General features: G+C 40.7%; 1 protein-coding gene across 1 annotated transcript in view; it reads left to right on the top strand.

The window, feature by feature from the left end:
* XPR1 (xenotropic and polytropic retrovirus receptor 1) overlaps positions 1-22,120 on the top strand; it is a 112,708-nt gene extending 90,588 nt beyond the window's left edge. Inside the window, exons 9-15 of the mRNA XM_063428310.1 lie at positions 2,307-2,486; positions 4,020-4,182; positions 4,698-4,892; positions 15,116-15,282; positions 15,506-15,645; positions 16,004-16,225; positions 19,104-22,120. Of these exons, the coding sequence (XP_063284380.1) occupies positions 2,307-2,486; positions 4,020-4,182; positions 4,698-4,892; positions 15,116-15,282; positions 15,506-15,645; positions 16,004-16,225; positions 19,104-19,164 (1,128 nt within the window). The 3' untranslated portion in view covers positions 19,165-22,120. The remainder of the gene's footprint in view (positions 1-2,306; positions 2,487-4,019; positions 4,183-4,697; positions 4,893-15,115; positions 15,283-15,505; positions 15,646-16,003; positions 16,226-19,103) is intronic.
* Positions 22,121-23,155: the final 1,035 nt, after the last annotated feature.

Below are 23,155 nucleotides of genomic sequence, written 5' to 3'. Positions count from 1 at the left end.
TTTATTTATTTTTTTGCCCAATATTTTTCATTTTTTGCCCAGTTCAGAGAAAGCTGTAGTTGAGGAACACATTAACCCATTAAGGACACACCTTCTGGAATAAAAGGGAATTTTGACGGAATATTTCCGTCACGTGTCCTTAAGGGGTTAATATTGGTGCATACTTGGCTTACTAATGGTTTGCTTTTATACGTTTATTTCTAAGCGAATTGGTGCACTGAGTGAGTCTTTACATATAATTTGTGATGTCACCGATATTCAGCCTATTCACTATTTAGCCCCTTTATTAGAATATGTGTGTGATTTTCTCTCGCTATTTGTGTGTATCATTTATTTTACAGAGAGTACAGCACACTCTATTTATGACTCATTTTAAATATTTTATATATACATACAAAAACATGAAAGCTTCATAACATTTCGTAAGCCTGCCACAACATCCGTGTTTCCTATGTTTTTTTGGGTTTTGTTTTTTTATATTAATCCACCTGCTTGGGATATTAACCCTTCACGGCTGTATGCAGTGCCAAGTTTAAATCTGGCCCTGCAGTAAAGCATTTTGACAGAGAAGGGTGCAAACAAAAGTTTGGTTAGATTCCAATAAATTCTATACAACAAAAAAAGATTGCACGCACCTAGAAATCCACGTTTTATACGGGTGCTGATGGCAGCCCAGGTGAATGGATATCTAATGGAAGTTTGTTAATTTCATGAGTGCAGGCATTAGGTTGTTGGAAAAAGACAATAAAAATGTGGTAGACGGACGTTGTGAAAGATTTATGAAATGTTTTATCATATATTGTAAGGAGTCTTTAATATTTGTGTGTTTTTACTCATGCTTTGGTCTTTAAAGTCAGTCTGAAATATTGTTACGTTGGTCCAGCAGCACCCTTCCAAGCTATGCTCATACAGGAGAGGTCAACCTTTTCTATTCTGTATACGTGTATCTGTCTCTATATCGTGTGTGTGTGTGTTATATATACATACATTCTGTGTCTACCAAGCGTTAACTGAGTAGAATGTGCTTGCACCTGAATATTCATGAGCTCCCCTGTATACAGCCATCCTTCCTGTGCAATCAGTGCACTGTAGCGTGCTCAAATCTCTCCTATCTTAGAGACTCGCATATTGTTTTTCACAGCTTCCAAGCAATATATATCCAATGCCTGCCAGCAGTTCATCTACTACAGTTTTATTCCTTGGTATCCTGGTTTTATCTATTAAATATACTGTACTGTGCTGCATATTAATACAGTACTCAATTCACTAATATCTGGCATGACAACAGTGGATATACATCCTTATTTACACTTAAATGCCTGTTAATTATAATTTTCTTTGTTCTGGTTTGGACTTTGTATGTCATCCTACCAAACTTGACCCTAACATGTAATCTCTGTCATTTCTGTAATTGGTTCATTCGTAGATACAAAGAAATAAAATGGCATTCAATAAACTCTATTTGCAGTTAATCTGTATAATGCTCTGTGTGTGTACATAGCAATACACTCTTGAGTATTGCAACCAAGCCTTCTTAAACTGCCTTGTTCTCCCATACTGTAACCTGTAGCATATCCCAAAATTGATGCATTTAATATTGCTATTATCTTCTGCTTCATATCTGCAGAACCCTGTATTTAGGAAATATGCCTGTAGAAAGTTTTATTGATGACCCAAAGCCTGATAAGACCAAGTGTCCTCCTCGTGAAATTGGTGTCTTAGACATTTAAGTAGCACCGTATGCAGAGATTTTTCCATTTGCTTGTGTGTGAAGGCACAGTCATCTTGTTCTGGCGGCTCCTCTCGCAAGAGTACCGCATTGAGGTCTATCCTACGGTCTCGCTGGATCGTCCTTAGACAGAGCCAATTCCCTGCAGCCGTCACTGGCTACGGATGTCGGGATTGAGACTATAGCTCTGCCCAGAGTCTAAGAAAGTCAGGCAGAGGAAATATACTGAGACAAAGTAAGGCTTACTTTGTCTCCGCATATCTCTTGACTGGGTAGGAATTTCAGTGAAATTCCAACAAAGTCAAAATGATTTTCATCTTCATGAGATACTAATTTTTCAGGGGGGCTACTTTGCCACTTTTAAGGGAGTTTGTTCCAGTGCCGCACAAGCATTTGTCATGATGCACGTTCTGTGTGGCTGACAGATCATAGGATACCTGTAAATGTTCTTCCCAGATGTATACATACACATTAACCTGTCTTTCTGTTGATTGATGGATGCATTACTGAACATATTCCAGGAAGTGTTACATAAACTGTGATGTACATGTTCTGTTTATTATTTGCTATCATTCAGATTGCAGGCTTCCTTGGCATGCTCTGGTGCCTCAGCCTCCTGTCCTGTATCTTTGGATCACAATTCTATGTGTACATGCAAGTGAACCCTCTCCTACTCTATGGCTTCATGTTGCTGTTCCTTGTCAATCCCACTAAGACCTTCTATTACAAGTCTCGATTCTGGCTTCTTAAACTGTTGGTAAGTGTCCTTCCTTCACAGATTATTATGCTTTACTTCCCGTTTCAGGGCATCATACATGTTCCATTATGCTCCCATCCTCGTTAACTCTGTTAGGACAGAGCTAATTGTCCACATTCTAAACTAAAACAAACCTTTAATTTTAGCTATAGCTTTGTTCCACCATAATTTAAGTGTTTCTCTTCAAGTGCACCCATACATAGTATATATAGTTAGTTAAAGGAAGAAATTGCTTTAATTTAATGTGACCTACATATATAGCTTCTCTTTTATAATTTGAATGCCTTTTTAAAAAGCGGTTTGCAGCAGAGAATTTCAGTGGTGCAAATAGCTTATAAATGTCCAATGATACCTGAGACTCCCTAGTGTGAACAGGGTTTTAGCCCTGCTCACACCAAATATGCAGGGCGTTCTATGCTGGAATAAAGGTAAGTTTTAACCCCTTCCTCACCATCCAGCCTGGCGGGAGGGGGTCCCTGGGGGTGGGGGTACCCTCAGGGCACTATAGTGCCAGGAAAACAAGTGTTTTCCTGGCACTATAGTGGTCCTTTAAGGGGTTAACTTAGATGGTACTTACCTGAATGTTCTAATATCTCGAGAATTAAACTTGCGTTTAACACCCAGTGATGCCCCCATCATAACATTGGAGGTAGAGATGATAAACACAGTATCACTGTGATCTTCAGCCAATCAATAGATCACACCTGAGCAGCCATTTTCAGTAGGTCAATCCAACATGTCAGAACAAATGCTTGTTTTAAATGAGTAGTGTACATGACCTAGTTAATGTCTCCTTTCTATGATCTATACTAACTAGGGTCTCACTGCCAGAGCTAATTTTTTGCAATGGAGTTTTATGCTAAATAATATATATATATATTTAAAGGACCACTATAGGCACCCAGACTACTTCAGCTTAATGAAGTGGTCTGGGTGGCAGGTCCACCTAGGATTAGCCCGTTCTGCTGTAAACATAGCAGTTTCAGAGAAACTGCTATGTTTACTTTAAGGTTAATCCAGCCTCTAGTGGCTGTCTCCTTGACAACCGCTAGAGGCGCTTTCGCGCTTCTCACTGTGATTTTCACAGTAAGACGCCAGCATCCATAGGAAAGCATTAAGAATGCTTTCCTATGAGACTGGCTGAATGCGTGCGCGGCTCTTGCCGCGCATTCAGCAGATGACGGGGAAAGGAGGAGAGTCTCCAGCACCAAGGGAACCAGGCGCTGGAGAAAGGTAAGTGTTTAACCCCTTCCTCTCCATCCAGCCCGGCGGGAGAGGGACCCTGAGGGTGGGGGCACCCTCAGGGCACTATAGTGCCAGGAAAAAGAGTGTTTTCCTGGCACTATAGTGGTCCTTTAATATACATTTAGAATAATATATGTATATATTTTTTTCTTAATCTTTGCATCTCCTAAAGTAGCCAAAGTCTCAAAAGACAAAAAAACACCACAAAGATATATAATTGTTTTTCCTCTACATTCTTCCTAATGTGAGTCTTTCTCCCGTGACCCTCTCCCTTTTGTTTCCATATAGTTTCGTGTATTCACTGCACCCTTCCACAAGGTGGGCTTTGCAGATTTCTGGCTGGCCGATCAGCTTAATAGTCTGGCTGTAATCCTCATGGACTTGGAGTTTATGATCTGCTACTACAGTTTAGAGCTTGATTGGAATTCACCTACTGGATTGCTCAAAAAAGGTATCCAGGCCAGTGCCCTCCCACTCTTATGGAATCCATTTTAACTGCATGCCTTAAATTATAATAACGCCAGTAGCAATACTAAAATATACTCTGGGTACACATCCTACGTTTATTGTGTACTTGTTATGTAGATATGACTTTATTATGGTCAATTTTATTCTATTATTGTATATTCCAAACTACCAACAATAATAAAGATGAAATATATGTGGAGATGATTTAAGCTTTCACATGTGTGGCCTTACGATCATCCTGGACTCTGAATCCATATATATATATATATATATATATATATATATGGAAACATTATATGTCCTGTTGGGTGTTTGCGGATCGCTCCTGTGAGCCTGGAATCTGGCTAATACCTTTTCGTGCAATGATGTGTTTATTGAGCTTCGTTAGCAGTTCTGATCCCAACCACAATCTAAGTTCAAAAAATAGGTTACCATGTTTCCACATAGTGTGAGATTGTCTTTTTGTAGTTGTTTCACTGGCATCTCTATTTCTTAAAGATACCGGCATATGCAACACATATACATATGGAGTACGTGCTGTGGTTCAGTGTATTCCTGCCTGGCTCAGGTTTATCCAGTGCCTGCGACGATACCGTGACACCAAGAGAGCATTTCCTCATCTGGTCAATGCTGGCAAATACTCCACTACCTTCTTTATGGTCACGTTTGCTGCTCTTTACACCACTCATAAAGGTAAGTGTTTTTCATGTTTGGCACAGATAAAAGGTACAGACAAGTACTTTAGCTGGCAGGTAGGTTCCTCCTTTGCAAGGAAAGGACTCCACCAGTCTGGAGCCTCTTCTTCTAGTATTATTATTATTATTATTATTATTATTATTATTATTATTATAACTGTTATTTTAAAAGCACCAACATATTCCGCAGCGCTGTACAATATGGAAAAAGACCATATAAAATGAACTGACCGATACAACAGGTAAAGGGCCCTGCCCGAGTGCTTACAATCTAAAGGTTTAACTGGGGAGATGAGACAAAAGGTAGCAGAGGAATTTGTATGTGATGGCAGAGAGAGTTTTAATAGTATAACTGCAGCAGCTGATAGCGTGTGAAGGTAATAAGGAGGTGATTGGCTGTGGTTCCAAACAGCTTGAAGAGCATGCTATATAGGTAGCAGGAACCAGAGTGGGCGGGAGGAGGGGCAGGGAGGTGGGTTGAGCTTAAAAAATTAAATGGGCTTGTTGCCAGGATGGATGTTAAGAGTAGAGAAACAGTTATTTAAAGGAATTTATGGATAGGAGTGGCGGGGGGAATGGTTGAGCAGACTAGCCATTTGTCTCATGCAATTACAATATTTGCCCCCTAAAAATACTATCAGCCAGATTATTAATAATTAAATGTTACTGCAAGTACAAAATTATGCAGTAGTCAACTACAGGTACAACTACAGGGAGTGCAGAATTATTAGGCAAATTAGTATTTTGACCACATCATCCTCTTTATGCATGTTGTCTTACTCCAAGCTGTATAGGCTCGAAAGCCTACTACCAATTAAGCATATTAGGTGATGTGCATCTCTGTAATGAGAAGGGGTGTGGTCTAATGACATCAACACCCTATATCAGGTGTGCATAATTATTAGGCAACTTCCATTCCTTTGGTAAATTGGGTCAAAAGAAGGACTTGACAGGCTCAGAAAAGTCAAAAATAGTGAGATATCTTGCAGAGGGATGCAGCACTCTTAAAATTGCAAAGCTTCTGAAGCGTGATCATCGAACAATCAAGCGTTTCATTCAAAATAGTCAACAGGGTCGCAAGAAGCGTGTGGAGAAACCAAGGCGCAAAATAACTGCCCATGAACTGAGAAAAGTCAAGCGTGCAGCTGCCAAGATGCCACTTGCCACCAGTTTGGCCATATTTCAGAGCTGCAAAATCACTGGAGTGCCCAAAAGCACAAGGTGTGCAATACTCAGAGACATGGCCAAGGTAAGAAAGGCTGAAAGACGACCACCACTGAACAAGACACACAAGCTGAAACGTCAAGACTGGGCCAAGAAATATCTCAAGACTGATTTTTCTAAGGTTTTATGGACTGATGAAATGAGAGTGAGTCTTGATGGGCCAGATGGATGGGCCCGTGGCTGGATTGGTAAAGGGCAGAGAGCTCCAGTCCGACTCAGACGCCAGCAAGGTGGAGGTGGAGTACTGGTTTGGGCTGGTATCATCAAAGATGAGCTTGTGGGGCCTTTTCGGGTTGAGGATGGAGTCAAGCTCAACTCCCAGTCCTACTGCCAGTTTCTGGAAGACACCTTCTTCAAGCAGTGGTACAGGAAGAAGTCTGCATCCTTCAAGAAAAACATGATTTTCATGCAGGACAATGCTCCATCACACGCGTCCAAGTACTCCACAGCGTGGCTGGCAAGAAAGGGTATAAAAGAAGAAAATCTAATGACATGGCCTCCTTGTTCACCTGATCTGAACCCCATTGAGAACCTGTGGTCCATCATCAAATGTGAGATTTACAAGGAGGGAAAACAGTACACCTCTCTGAACAGTGTCTGGGAGGCTGTGGTTGCTGCTGCACGCAATGTTGATGGTGAACAGATCAAAACACTGACAGAATCCATGGATGGCAGGCTTTTGAGTGTCCTTGCAAAGAAAGGTGGCTATATTGGTCACTGATTTGTTTTTGTTTTGTTTTTGAATGTCAGAAATGTATATTTGTGAATGTTGAGATGTTATATTGGTTTCACTGGTAAAAATAAATAATTGAAATGGGTATATATTTGTTTTTTGTTAAGTTGCCTAATAATTATGCACAGTAATAGTCACCTGCACACACAGATATCCCCCTAAAATAGCTATAACTAAAAACAAACTAAAAACTACTTCCAAAAATATTCAGCTTTGATATTAATGAGTATTTTGGGTTCATTGAGAACATGGTTGTTGTTCAATAATAAAATTAATCCTCAAAAATACAACTTGCCTAATAATTCTGCACTCCCTGTAGTAACATTGTTATAGTAAATTCTGATTCTCAGTCTGTAGTATATGTTTGTTTATTAATTACTACACAATCCTCTGTTCATCCTATGTGATGAGTGGACCTGATGAATGAGTTCATCTATGACCCTTTTTAGTATCCTGGACCATTTCTGTATTACCTTTTTGCATACTGTTTAATAAATACGAATATTTTTCTCCCTTTTTTTGTGTCCAAAAGTTTTGTCGTTATCCACACACTTAGTGGCATAATATATTTGCCTAGTATTGTTTTATGCTCACAAGCACATTATTGCTTTTGTGACATTCGTCCATCCAATATACTAATTATAGATCTTCAAAACAGTAGTGTATTAAATTAAGCACTTAAAATGAAATGAATATCGGCTTTAAAACACTTTTGTATGGGAATACCGCTATACCCACACACGGGTTAAAATACAATTGTGGTAAAAGTGATTCAGAAAGGAGCGCTAAAAACGTGTGTGCAATTTTGTTACCCTTTTTAAAATTATGTAATATCACGGATACACTCCAAATACAGAAATGGAAAAAATATATATTGCAGATGGTAATGTACATAAAACTTAAAATAGATTTTAATAGGGTCAGAGCCTGTAACTACTGGCTAATTAAACAGCACTTCTATGCCTTTTAAGGTACCATGCCACCTCCCATCGAATGAATTTCCAAATGTGAGCATAGGGAAAGAAAGCAAGTAGACTCTAGTTGTACAGTGTATACTAAACCTGCATATGTAAAAATTGGCTTAAGTCTCTTAAGCTCACTTTACTCAGATCCCACAAACCCTGGCTCTGGAGTTGAATACGTGCTGCCAAGTTGGGGCCTGGCATAAACCCTAATAGGACCACCACTGGAACTGGAAACCACTTTTTTAAAATAAAAATTTAATTAAAAACCAGAGTCATGGGGGCAGGGCCTGACTGCCATGGCGGAGAGTCGCATCTTGCTTGAGCTCCTCTCCTACTCTAGCAATACAAGCCGTTTTTGCTACATCAAGCACAAAATATCACTCTCCCAACGACTCACCTCCTTCCCGACCTGACTGCAGCACACTGCGGAGGTTGGAAACGTGACAGACTGGTGTCCACCTAAACTGCGGGAAAACAAGACACCCAGACCGCGAAGATGGATCAAGTCGCAACTGACTGTGCCCCGCTCCACACCTTCTGAACTGGCCACTGACACGACTCCAAAAGTGAAGAAGCTCAGTCAAGCACACCAGCCTGGGAGATTTGGCACGGCTGCTTGAGCACAACACTCAGCGTGTCAGCAGACTTACCAAGAAGCCCGAGCCGTACCAACGACCCGACACGGGACTTATGATTTCAATGACCTGGGGGGGGGGGGGGGGGCGGTAAAGATTGGGGTTGGTGGGGGGCTACCTTGCAGAATTTAAGCCACAAGCATACATACGAGGTGGGATGAGCCACCCAACTCCAAGAAATGCCTTAGCAGATACAAGCCTCTTATCTCCCACACAATAGGGATAAAATCTCATTGGTATTCCCTAATGTCACTACTCTGTTATTCTCATGTCATTCACCTTGTCCTCCTAACATTAGCATGTTTCACAATCTATTATACACCCATACTGACCATGTCTGATACACCCATACTGACCATGTCTGATACACCCATACTGACCATGTCTGATACAGCATAACTCAACATTTCTCTCTTACTATATAGCCTAGACAAGATCGGTTTCACCTGGACTCTAAACTATACTATAAAAAACAAATGTGCTGCATACTCAAATGCCATATAAAGTTATGCTTTGTCTAATTGCTTGTTTGACACTGCTTTTGGGGCATTGACAGAATGTCTGTAAATCATATGCACGCAAAAATAAAGAATTAAAAAAAAACACACAAACCAGAGTCCATGTAGTGGATTCCAAAACGCGTTTCGCCTGGTTGAGCTTCCTCAGTCGGGTGATTTGCAGCTCCAGAAGTTATCCATTTTTAAATGTTGGTGCCGGGTCTCATTCCCGGTCACGTGATGCCCTTGCAGCCAATCTCTTCCCTTGTTACAGAATCCCAACCTTCGCCTCTGTTGTAGTCATATGTATTATAGATCCTATTGATTGTGATTTCAGGATTACTTTGGTGTTATAGGTCTTTTGTTTTGTTAAATTTCAAGGGTCATCCCCTATCGTATAGCTCTTTTTCTGACCCATTGGTTCATCGTTTTGCATACATACTATAAATTAATAATAGCCGTACCGAGGCTACGGTCAGCCTATTCACAGCCCAGTTCATAGTTTTGTGAGCATGTGTGTGCAGCAATATTACTGGCCAGCAAACTTGCACAAACGTGCAACAGCTTAGACTATAACTGTAGAAGGCGCCAGGGCCGGCGAGTCCATAAGGCGTGGGCCATGACTTCCATTGCTCTTCTCCCGGAGTCTGGGGAAAAAATAGTGGAAGTCACGCCCCCTTCTCCTGACATAATCAGGAGAGGCCGGCCGACTGACTGACGTCCCTGGCTGCAGTGGGCTGGCTGCAGGCTCCATTTCCTGTCCCACCTGTCCACCAGGGAAAAGGTTTCTCTCTCCCTGGTCCAAGGTAAGACTTAGGGAGGGGGGGGATTACAACTTTTAAACTGCCCCTATCCCCTCCACCACAGCCCATTTCCTCCCCCCTCCCCCCCACCACAGCCCATTTCCTCTCCCCTCCCCCCCACCACAGCCCATTTCCTCTCCCCCCCACCACAGCCCATTTCCTCTCCCCCCCACCACAGCCCATTTCCTCTCCCCCCCACCACAGCCCATTTCCTCTCCCCCCCACCACAGCCCATTTCCTCTCCCCCCACCACAGCCCATTTCCTCTCCCCCCACCACAGCCCATTTCCTCTCTCCCCCCACCACAGCCCATTTCCTCTCCCCCCCACCACAGCCCATTTCCTCTCCCCCCACCACAGCCCATTTCCTCTCCCCCCCACCACAGCCCATTTCCTCTCCCCCCCACCACAGCCCATTTCCTCTCCCCCCCACCACAGCCCATTTCCTCTCCCCCCCACCACAGCCCATTTCCTCTCCCCCCCCACCACAGCCCATTTCCTTTCCCCCCCACCACAGCCCATTTCCTCTCCCCCCCACCACAGCCACTTTCCTCTCCCCCCCACCACATCCCATTTCCTCTCCCCCCCACCACAGCCCATTTCCTCTCCCCCCCACCACAGCCCATTTCCTCTCCCCCCCACCACAGCCCATTTCCTCTCCCCCCCACCACAGCCCATTTCCTCTCCCCCCCACCACAGCCCATTTCCTCTCCCCCCCACCACAGCTCATTTCCCCCCCCCCCCTCACCACAAACACAGCCCCTGCTCCCCACTTCTACTCCTTTGACATCGCAAAGACCTTTTGTTTCCTCAAATCACATACTTTATAAGACCTGCTGCTGGATGCTCTGTGCACCATAAACTACAGTGATGCATAGTTTCTGTGGGTCTTAAAATAACGGCTTCTGCTTATTTTGGAGACAGTGGTGTTAAAAGTTGAGCACCCAGTAATTTCTGAAATGCATTTTGTGTGCTCATTTTTTTTCTATGATGGATGGATCCCCCTCCCACAACTGTTGACTTATCATTCTCTGTTGCGCACTATACTCTTCTCTAGAGCTATTATTTATTGCACTAAATATGGAAATACATATCGGCTGTTGAAGGCAATATATTTTTTATTCTGCTGTATGATCTGAACAATTTAATCATTGTATAACCATTCTCTGCACGCTTCTCCAGAAGAAAATCATTATATTTGATATGTTATCCCTGTAATATCTTTTGCTACAGTTATTGCAGCGTCTCATAACCTTGTTTCTGCTACCAATCCTTATATATTTTCTTTCACTTGGCGAGATATGGGGATCATTGCTGCTTTTTTAATGCTACTATATGATCGGTAACAGAGTGATGGATGGATTTTTATTTAAAGTGATGGTATTTTTAGGACTACAAGGGTTATACAGGTTAATTTTAAATAAATAAGAATCAATTTTATTTTTCATGAAGACTAATATATATTTATATGTATGTGTTTGCATATATTAAATATTCTGTGAGTGTATATGTAATATAATTTTAATAGCTAGTGCTACACCTATTTGTCATAATATAGACAAATTTCTAGCGCTTCTAAAAGCAAATTATGAGCGGTTACTAGTGTGTAAATCCTACTACGGGATATAATGCATGGCCATATGGATATTTTCCTAAAGTTAAATAGTCTGCCTGAGCTTCTCTGTCACCTGGAGGAAGCATTTCACTGGTGAAGGAAGAGCTAACTAGATAAGTTGTGGAAAATCTAACACTATCTTTCTACTCCCTTGTGTAGCCATGATGTGCCAGTAGAAATATGCTCATTAAGTACCTCCCATGGGTAATGGTGGAATGATGTGTGCTGTGTCTTTGAGACCTGTATATATGTGATTGTGATGTCTGTACAAGATACCAATGAAAACAAAATGGGGCCAATAAGAAGCCTGGAAACCCTGTTCTAGGGAATTGTATAATGGCCATTTATTTTCTAAAGGTAAAGCTGGAGATTGGGAGTTGGAGACAGGGTAGAAAACCACGAGAAGGACAGAGAGGGTTGAAGCGGCACTGTCATGACAAATTTACATTTCTCCTATTGTTTCCTCTTTTCTTCAGGTCTCACAATCTGTTCTTCTTTTCTTCACTTCTGATCCAGTTTTCTTTAAAAACCTTTTGTATTTTTCGTAAGCTTAACTTTCTTTGACCCAAGGAGGGGCTTAAGTCAGCTCAATTTCCTGTGTCAAGGAGGAGGGTGAGTACTTACTCTGATACAGGAAATGTATCTAACTTAATCTCCTCCTTTGGTCAAAGAAAGTCAAGCGTAGGAACAATACATATGACAAAGTAGTCCTTACTTTATCTTGTGTTTTAAAGAAAACTAGGTCAGGTATGAAGAAAAGAACCAATTCTGCAAGAGGAAGCGATAGGAGAAAGATATGTTCAGCATGACCGTGAAGGTGTGGGAATGCCATCAGATGCATTTCGTAACAGAATTGCATTTGTTAAGAATCTATCTATGCAAACCTCATTGTTTGTGGACATGTCTTACCGTACTTTCCTCCCCATTGGGGTTTTAGCTGAAAGCCATATACTGCTGATTGAATGATCCAGCAGCACAGCCCGAGTGCGACATTGTGCAGGGTCTGCCTTCACATGGGTACAATAGAAATACACATCTAGTTTGCCAATTTCTAATAGTTAAACTTATTGGTTTTACTCATGATTTCATGCAGTGCCAACATGAGGGTTAATGGGGCTGTAGATGCTTTTTTTTTTTATTATTATTATTATTTTTTTTTTGGATGAAATTGCACGAAGACATATGTTCACCTATGTTCACATATTAATAGAATAGCTTGAACAAGTTAGACACTCGGCACCATAACCACTACAGTTTAATGCTGCCTCAGCTTATAATTGCTCACCAAGTTTGAACAGATCTGTATAGATAATGCAGAAATGAAACAAACACATGTACAATGCTATGGAATTTGCTGGTGCTATATAAAAAAATTATAATCTGTGCAGAAGCAATGGATCTGTTTTTTTGTGCCCAGAGAGCATGTTTTTTTTAGTTTTTTTTTGTCAAAGTGCACAAATGGTCTGGTTTAAAAAAACAAACAAAAAACTGAGGGACTGCACCCATAGCCTCTTTGCACCATATCCACTACAGTATTTGTGTTTAGTGTATTTTAACGTGGAGAGATTTTACTGCCCTCTAGTGTTATATCAATGGAAATGAAAACAACGTACCTCCTTTCATAGTCAGCATTAAATATATAAAGGGGCATATGCTTTTGTGTACAGCAGGCGTGGGCAAACTAAAGCATAATTGCAGTTGCAGTTCCGCAACATCTGGGGATCTACCTTTTGGCCAGCCCTGGTGTACAGGTTGAGTACTCGCACACTTAAGTACATTATTTTCTATGAAAGCAGTGGAGTTGTGTATGAGTCTTATATTTATTTAAATATAGTAAAGTTCAAGACCGCAAACATTACCCCAGGGTTATCCATATAGCCTCAGATTGTAAGCTTGTCTCAACAGGGCCTTCTTCACCTCTTGCCCATTATGTTCTGTATGTAAACTACTTGTCAAATATCCACATTCTGTAATTGTAAGGATAGGTGAACCAGGTGGATTACACTACCACCACAAGAATCACTCAGTGGAGCGCTAAAGGGAAATGTCTTACCCATATTTGGTATTGGGGAAGTCAGATGACACTTGTCCCAGTTGTAGAAATATAAGAGACAATGTTGTCTAAAATGAGAGAATTGGAATCTGGGTATAGTGCAGAGGGGGTATATATATCCAACTCACATGATAGAGAGCCTAAGAATCGTCTCGAATCTCAACCACTTGGGTATATATGGTTATACCAAACCCTTCTCCAGATCCACAGCTCACAAATGTTCAGATATATGGTGACAAAAAGTAGAATGTCCTAGTGCAAATATGTTTAAATGAAGACTGTGATGAAGGTGCATAAAATTGCTCACCTGGGATAGAGCCAGTTATACAATGCTCTATGTATAAAAGCACCTGTGCCTTTAAGGGAGACAATGCCCTTTTTTGTATATAGATGCAGGAAGCGAATGGAAAATCCACTGGATAGATGTATCAAATAAAATAACAATTTATTAGGTATTATAAAATTTAAATAAAAACTACAGTGAAAATACCATATATTAAAATCAATAAGGTGGTCTTCCTTGATTTTAGAGGTGACATCTTTACATTCTGGTGACATCACAAAGATCAGGGTAAATTATTATACAGTGCAGGGTATTACATTCAGTTTGGTCCCAGAGTTTGATGCTTTTTGGGGCTGACCGTGCAATGTACTCTTACTTAACCATTTATTCGCTGGAAATAAACACATACAGGAATTTCCAAAACTCTTTAATTACAGAGAGCCAGGATCAATTTCCTTGGTCTTTGGGATCTCTGAAATATCACTGGAGGTACGCTTTTTGTCCACTTCTTTGGAAACAACTGCTTTTAAGGAATACTCCAAACAAGTGCCCTGGTACCCTTACAGAGTAAAAGTGTTGCCCTTTATGGACAATTTGATAACTTATCTGGATAACTTGCCTATTGCCAGGTGCTCATTGCTGCCGCTCTGGTTCCAGAAGCTTCGGTCACTGAGCTAAGCCTGGCTGTGCAGGACTACTCTCATTGGCTGATGCTCTCTGCCAATGTCACACACAATCATGTCTCTGCTCAGTGGAGCTACTGGAAGCTCCTAGCAGGAAATTTCGGTACCAGGGGAGGCAGCAACAAGCACCCGGCAAATGGTGTGACTGCTTACTCTGGGAGGGTACAAGGGTACTCCTTGCATCAAAACTACTACAGTATGTACTTGTGGTTCTTGGAATGTTCCTTTAAATGTAATTGTTTTGCTGTAATTGTATACAAGGCAAGGAAAGGAAAATGTATTTCACCAAACCTTTAAGTTGGGTATATGATGTAGTGTAGGCTAAAAACCTTTTCATTCCTGGCACGTTCAATCTCCACTATCTATACACTGTGACTAATCTGAGGTCAGTGCTCCATCTAGTGTTTTAGTCAGGGAAGATCAGGATTGTTTTCATCAAGTCCCAGATATAATCCAGGAAGGAACATTCTGATAAAATCTGCAAATCCTGTTCCTTATGGATATTAGGCCATCTTTTACAGTTGCTCAGGTTGCCTATTGAGACTTTAAACAAGAAAATATCCATTTGCATTGGTTAAATTTTGGTGTGACTCAAGTATGACAAGTTGCTATATATTTTTTCCTGCCGTATTAGACCAATATAAATGTTGCTTGGTGTACGTATAGATATGTAAGCCTGTTTTGATTCATCATAATTCTCTGTTCATATCATTTTCTTCTGCTTATACACAGATCGAGATCACAGTGACTTCCAAGTGTTTTTCTACTTGTGGATTGTCTCCTATTTTGTCAGTTCCTGCTACACACTCATATGGGATTTGAAGATGGACTGGGGTCTGTTTGACCGTAATGCAGGAGAGAATACTTTCCTACGGGAAGAAATTGTGTACCCCCAAAAGGTAAAATTTTGACGTTCATGTAAAGGAAACTTTGGTATCTCCTAAGTTTTATCTAATGAACAATGATTTGTGTTTAGAAGGCTTGTTACGAACTCTGTTGGAAGTCAAATCACTGTTTAGTAAATAAACCCCATGGTAAATTTGCATGGCCCTTACTAATGTTGTCCATCATCCTTTCCTTATATGTAATGTTCCAATTTCCCCCTCTCTCATACTTCTCTAGGCATATTACTATTGTGCAATCATACAAGACATCCTTCTCCGTTTTGCCTGGACCGTTCAGATTTCAGTCACCTCTTTAAACCTCTTCCCAGACGCTGGAGATATCCTCTCCACAATACTTGCTCCACTTGAGGTCTTCCGGTGAGAATATGCATTTATAAAAGTTTGCAGAAGTTTTTCCTTATTTTACTTTGTTCATTCTGTCATTTTCATCAACTGTCACAATCCTGCTCAGTCTTGAAAATATTGTGTGATCGCACATTGCAACAGATACTGCAAAAACAAAATAACACTCCTGTAGTAAAGGGCGTGATGATTTTTTTTTTTTTGTAATTTAAAAGGATGCTGTTACTCAAACAGTGGTGTTGAAATACATGTGTCTCAGATTTTAAAAAAGTACAAGAAAATCATACATCTTTATTAAAAAAAAAAATTTAAAATAACTTTAGAAATTCTATCTTGCTATGCTGAACATGATGGAATGTAACTTTATTTTTAGCCGTTTTGTGTGGAATTTCTTCCGTCTGGAGAACGAGCACCTGAATAACTGTGGTGAGTTCCGAGCCGTGCGTGATATTTCTGTGGCACCAATGAATGCAGATGACCAAACACTGCTGGAGCAGATGATGGATCAAGAGGATGGTGTGAAGAACCGTTGCAAGAGCAAGACATGGAAACGCAGCCAGAGTATATCCCTTCGTAGACCACGACTGTCATCACAGTGAGTTTTGTGCTTTGTGAACCTTATATTATTATTAATAGATGTTATAATATTTCTCTTCCTATAAAATCTAAATCACTTTTTAGTCTACCATTTCTTACCCATTCTTTTCTACCACTCTCCTCACGACCACCTTGCAAGCGCGCGCTCTCTCCTTTACCTCATCTCTCCTCTATATTTATTTAGCCACAGTAAAATGTCATATGCCATGTGTTCATACAACATGCATATAAAATAAAGTAATATTAACCACTTAACGACGTTGGGATTTGTCAGTACGTCCTGACTATACTTTGCTTTAATGTCGTTGGGACATATTGACACATCCTAATGTTTAGATGTGAGCAGGATTAAATCCCTGCTCACACGACGGACTCCAAAGTATCAGTCGGTATCTGTGACTCCCCTTTATCAACTGGGACTACAGCTGTGTTCACAGTGCTACATAGAGCCATTTAAATCCCTTTTAAAAACTGCTGGTGAACAGATCATTCAGCCACAGTATTTCTTGGCTGGAAGGTGCTCAAAGGAGAGAGCCCTAGGTTCTGGCCAGAGTAATTGTTGCTGGGTTTTGTCAGCTGTCTAGCACCTATCACAGTGTAATGCGGAAACCATCCAATAGATGGCAGCAACAAACAGCATTACTGTTTTAACTAAGAAACACATCTGGTGATAGAAGTACTGGGTTTCTTTTTGATGTAGGGGTATGGTCTGTGGCGGAACTACCGCGGTCGCAGCTGCGACTGGGCCCGTCACTCCAGGCGGCCCGGTCGCCCTGCCGACCCCTGCAACAGGGGTGCCCGCCGGCATTGTTGAGCAAAGCAAGAGCATGGCCCACCTGATGGCAATTAATTACCTGGGGTTACGCTGGGGCACTTTAAGAGCACGACCGGGCACCATTGATGACGTCCGAGCGCCCGGTGGGAGGAAGCCATCACTTCCTCCCAGCATACACAGAGCAGAGCCGTGCGGGAGGAGATCACATGGAAAGGAGTGTAGTGAGTCCTAAAGGTAGGAAACAGGACAGTGACTAAAATGTTTAACAGTTTGTGTGTTTGTGAGTGTCTGTATCTGGATATCTGTGTGTGTGAATGTATCTGTGTGTCTGTATCTGTGTGTCTGCATGTGTATGTCTTTGTATGTGTCTTTGTCTGTGTATCTGTCTGCATGTGAGTCTGTATGGGTATCTGTATGTCTGTTTGTGTGTCACAGTTTATATCTGTAGCTGGTCATTCTGTGTATCTGAATGGTTGTTATTAAGTGTGTCTGTGTATCCGTCTGTGTATCCGTATGTGTATCTGTTTGTCTGCATATGTGTGTCTGTTTTTCTGTGTCAGTGTGTGCCCCTACTTATCTGTATGCGTGTCATTCTTTGTCTGTGTATCTGCATTTGACTAGGTGTTTCTCTCTGTATGTGTGTCTGTGTATCTGCATGTGTGTCTGTGTTTGTATCTGTTGAAGTGTCATTCTGTGTATCTGAATGTGTATTAGCATGTGTGTTCGTGGATAAATCTGTATGTCTTGTATTATACAAATGGAGGGGCAGGGGGAGTAGGGAAGATGTATGGGGAGGGGGCCCCAGGGCAATTTTCGCACCATGGCCTTTTGGTTTCTAGTTACGCCTCTGGGTATGGTAATTGTAGAGTTGTAGTTAGGGTTTGGGTAAAGTTAGTGTTAGGGTATGGTTATGATTAGTGGTAGAGTTAGGGTATGGTAAGGGTAAATGTGGATTCAGGATTTGGGTACGGTCAGGGCACGTATACTGTGTAAGCATAGGGTTTAAGGGTAGGGTTTGTATTTAGTTAGTGTAAAGGGTAGTATAGGATTAAAGTTAACTAACAAAAAGATATTTAAATCCTAGACTTATGAGGCATTCAACAATCGGGACTGATATGTGAAACTATTTGGAGCGCTTTTTATTTAGTTGCACTGGATGTGTAAACAATAGAAGCAAAAATGGGAAAGGTGTGTGTGTGTACATTTTATTCACTTAAAGTTGTATTAGTTATACAAATAGGATATTAAAAGAAAGCCCTTTCTCTTTAAAACACAATATGTAATATGTGTGGAGACACTTAGAGAAACCCTTAAACTACAGTTGAACAAACAGATATCACAAAATCCAGGTTTTATTTTGATTCAAAACGTACTCTTACTCTGTGATTCCCAACACTTGAAAGTTTATACAAACTGTTTATCACTAAAATGTGTTTAGGATGTTAATAAGAGGAACTGTCGCTGTCTATGATCATTCATATGCTGTTTACATATTCCTAGATTTAACAAGTAATTGAGATGTGCAAATTTAAATGTAGATATTGACACCTATTTGTCCTGCAACTAGGTGTTTCAGTGTCAAGTCTGTCAATCATTGTTTTAATCTTTGTCCTTTGTACCTAGCAGCTAGCATACAGAAAAGAAATGTGAAACAGGGAATATTTATCAAACTGTGCTCAAAACTGACAGTTAGAATTCATTATTATTTTAATCCTATTTATCAAAGTGATCTAAATTCCACAACTTTTCTGTCAGAAAAATTGGCATAAATTTTCATAAATCTGTTGCATCTGTGAAGTCATTAAATATATAAAAAAAATTGAACTGAAAATCAGATGTAAGAATGTTGGCATAACTTTGATAACTCGCCCCCACTGTGTATATTTTTCCTCTTTATTTGTAATGTTTGACTTGTCTGAACTGGATTAAGATGTAAGTTGCTAAATTGTTAATAGAAATGTAAAGGGTTAATGCACGTTATAGGAGATTTTCAATGTTCTGTTCAAAGGTGTAAATTCAAGAAAAGTGACAGCTCCACTTTAAAACCTGTAAATCTATTTTCACCTTTCTAATACTACCTTCTCGCTGTTTTATCCATTAGGAGTAAGGCGCGAGATGCTAAGATTCTGATTGATGACACCGACGATGAGGCGAATACATGAACAACACAATTCTTGGAAAAATCCAGCCTCAGACCACTTTAATCAGGCTGTTACCCCATCGTTATGGCTTCTCTTTTTGTCTATCTCCACAGCCTATCTTTACTGGGTTGGCCTCTTGCACGCCTGCCTTTTCCAGCTTAATTGATTTATTTTCCAATCCATGCACAGAGGTAACAAGGGAAGCTGCGGACAGACCTTTCCTTGCCAGAAGCTACCCTGATGGAAAGGACTGTCGGGGAGTCAAGGGGTTGTACTCCAATGCACCAATCCCCATTTATGTAATCTCTTGCCTGTTTCCAAACAGACTTCAATTACCTATTGATTTATTATTTTTTATTTTGTGCTCTCGTGCCACATACATCAGCATTTTGCTGGTATTGTTTGGTTGTTTTTTTTTGTTCTTTCACAGCTGCTATTTTTTTCTCTTATTTCCCCTTCCTTGATGTTTTTCTTCACATCCCAACTCATGCGTTTGTTTGCAAATCATTATGGGTATTTTGTGTTCCCACCCCCCAGCAGTGCTGGATGGGGTCCCAATGATAAGGGGCTGGGGGAGTGACCGTTACATACAAGGTATATGTTCCTTCATTTACGCTATCAACAATCCTTTGTTTTAAACCAAAGTTCCATTATTATTAATTTTTTTTCTTCTTACTCTTTATAAACCTCTCCCTGATTTTCTTCTGGACTATCTTAGTGGATATGTTCAGATCCTTAATTCTTGTCTTAAAGGCTTGCAGTCATTTCAGAATTTGAGAGAAGCCAGTCCTGCCAAGGGCCTGTATTCTGCTCTTTGTAAGAGCTGAGCACTCCCTCTCATAGCCTCAACAATCTGCACTTGGGGACTTGTGGTACTTAACCACTTTGCTGCTTAAAATATAACAACGGTGGGGTAAATTGATGGCACCCTGCCGACAGCAGAGTGGTTAAATTTGACCCTTTCTTCCCCCCTTACTGCCAGACAAAGACATGTAAACACTTGCATATTGAGGTGCAAGACATGTCTAAAGTATTCTGTGTGACTTCGAGTACTGGATGTGCTGCCTTTTGGGTTATACCCACATTTGCCAGTGGATCTTCCCACAAGGGCTGACAATAGGGTAATCAGTCTTAAACCCACCTCCTCCCTCTTCACCCAGCACTGCAGTAGATGCACAATGCAGTAATTGGGAAGGGGGTGGCAGAGTACTAATATACCATTAACAGACATTAGAGAAAATGTCACCCAGGTTTTGTTCTGAAGATGCAATCCATACCTGCTCCATGAGACAGGTCCAGAGTTATGACAGAGCTGCCTCCCTTCCCTTTAACCTGTTTTCTTTCTCCAGTTAGTGCAAGGACAATCTTTTAAAACTAGACCTCCTTTTTGGTTACAATTTACCTCTAGACCATCCTGCCTCTGTCAGTCCTACTCCCTTCTTCTCTTTTTTGCAAAGGGGATATTTAGAGGGAGCAGCGCCCAGAGCACTGCTGAGGTTTATGACCACTGCTTTCTTGTCTTGCTGTAGCTGTATACGTGCATTGCTGTTCAGCTTGGCTTTTTCCTGTCCGTGCGCATGCTGTGTTCCTTCTGTCTAGGGGGGAATTATGTGTTTATTAGAAACGGGTTCCACTGCTGAGTTTAGGGAGAGAGTACAAGTTGCTTTTCCAGTTCAACTCATTTGATCACGCCCTCCATCTTACGAACCACAGCCTTACAAGTAGACATGCAATTATTGTAAACTTTGCACCATTCACGCCATGCGCAGATGACGTTAACACTGCATATAGGAAGAAAAAAAATCGTATTTTTAGGCTAATGTTTTCTTTTGTCTGGAGTTGCCATGAAGCTTCTTTTAATTCCTTATGTGTTTCTAGTTAATATTTCCCTTCCAGAAATATATCTAGAACCCACCTACCATCTTAGCCATAAGTCTTAGGGAGCACATAAAAGTCAGGGAGTTTTCTTTTCATAGACCATGTATATCTTGCAGTCATCCTTTCTTAGGTTCTCAGAACACAGCCATATTTATTAGCAGTTCTTGGCCAGCCCTGGATTACACATTTAATGTTTAAGCCAGTGTTGTTGGTTACACTGTTGTAGGCTTAAAACCCATAGTGGATGATGGTTACATTGTCTAAGATTATCTATTTGCTGCCTGAACATGCACAATCCAATCCTATATAGATGTCTTTCTAGTTATGAAAAGTGCTGTGGACAAGATTTGTGATCCATGTCATCAAATCATGGCTATCCTAGTGAGGAAGTGGTTTTAACAAGTTGTTGTTTTCTTTTAAGGCCTAATAAATAGGGGTGCTCTCCCTGCCTCAGACAGAGGCCCGACACAAACTTGGTAGCTGTAATGTGACAAACATGTTCTTGTGTAAGGTGTGGTGTAAGTTCGTGTAACAAGGGAATAGTGTCTGGAAGAGGGATTTAGAACGTCAGGGAATATAGGGGAAACTAAGCACACTCCGTCCCTCCCTGCTGCACTCTCCAGCTCTCTGCCCAATGTGAAGCTCTCTTCCTGCTAGGTGTCTTTAATATAAGCACTGTGACTTGTTCTATTTCAGGTTCATTCCTATCTCCCCTATGTCCCCTTCCTTTCATTTTGTCTTCATTGATTTTTTTTAATTTAACTTTATTTTTGTTTTTCTTCAACCTTAACCCACTATGTGACTTGCTTGTATTCCTGATCTTTTTTCCTACCTGCTGCACTACTTTTTTCTCTCAAAGTGCACAGGCCAGTTCTTGCTTGCTCCCTATCTGTTACCGTGCTTATAGCTTTCTATTCCCCTTTGATGGATATAAAGAAATTTTCTTTTCTTTTTTTTTTTTTTTTTAATTCTGTGGAGTACTTTATGGTCAGTAGGAAAACTTGGCACAAAGTGCTTCTGATTTGTAGATTGTATAAAATATTTGTGGCTTTGTGTTTATTTTTAATTTTTTTTTTTTGGTAAAAGAAAAAGAAAATGATTATGGAGTCTGTCTTGATTTTATTTTTTTTTATTTTTTTTTTACAGCATTTAGATGTTAGGTTTAAAAATAGTAAAATTGTAAAGGTCAAATTAAGTTTTACAGTTGTGTTAGTGGGATTTAGTTGAGTTTACAGTTGATAGGCTATCAGTCTAATCTGATGTATTTGTTAGAAAAGCTATTTTTTTGGCAATCCATACAAGAATTGCATTTTCATATATTGTCAACAGAACAAGAACTTGGTTAAGTGGTCTAGATAGGCCACATGAAAAAGTTCAAGAAAATTAAGACTTGACAGAAAAAACATATCAATATAGCTTATTAGATAATAGAGCAAGCTTCAATAAGACCCATAGGCCTCGATCCCAATTTGTGCTAAGGTCAAATTTCTATAATATCGAACAATGTTCTTGTGTTAGAGAGGAGAAGTAAACAGCTAGCAGAAGAAAAAGATGCCTGTCCCCCCTAACCCTCCCCAACTATCCAGCCTGCATTCACCAATCAGTGGGTGCATCCCATTTGATAGCCCGCAACCTCTGCTCCATCCACCAAATGAGATATAAAAAATGTCACCCTCCCCACCAAAAGCAGGCAATGCATAACGCCTACATGGCTTGGGTTGAGGCGACAGTCCTGGACATGCATGTGTCTTACTGGGACCACAATTCACCATGTTTAGTACCGTTATTCAATAGGTACACTATCAGAGCTTTAGCCGCTTCTATTTCTTCTACTCTGGACATCCGTGGTGCTTACTAGGTGCTTTAGAACATTTCCACAGGGCAGGACCCAGTGACTTTGCTGCATTCAGTATGTGGCATAAATTGGTTTCATATATTTCAGTATGGGCAATGTAGTAACGTGAAACAGGACATTTTCAAATGCAAATAGAGGCCTTTTTGGAAAAAAAAAATAACTTCAGGATCGCAACCCTGATCATTTGCCAAAATGGTCAAATGTGTGAGCAATTCCACCATATATGTTGTATATGCACCTTCTGTGGTCTCCTGGGCCCCCCTCTTCACTATCCCTAAC

The sequence above is a fragment of the Pelobates fuscus genome, chromosome 7 (assembly GCF_036172605.1).
Source record: "Pelobates fuscus isolate aPelFus1 chromosome 7, aPelFus1.pri, whole genome shotgun sequence".
Taxonomy (NCBI): Eukaryota; Metazoa; Chordata; class Amphibia; order Anura; family Pelobatidae; genus Pelobates; species Pelobates fuscus.
Note: the sequence above shows the minus strand (reverse complement) of the source record. Positions and strands in the feature narration are given on the sequence as shown.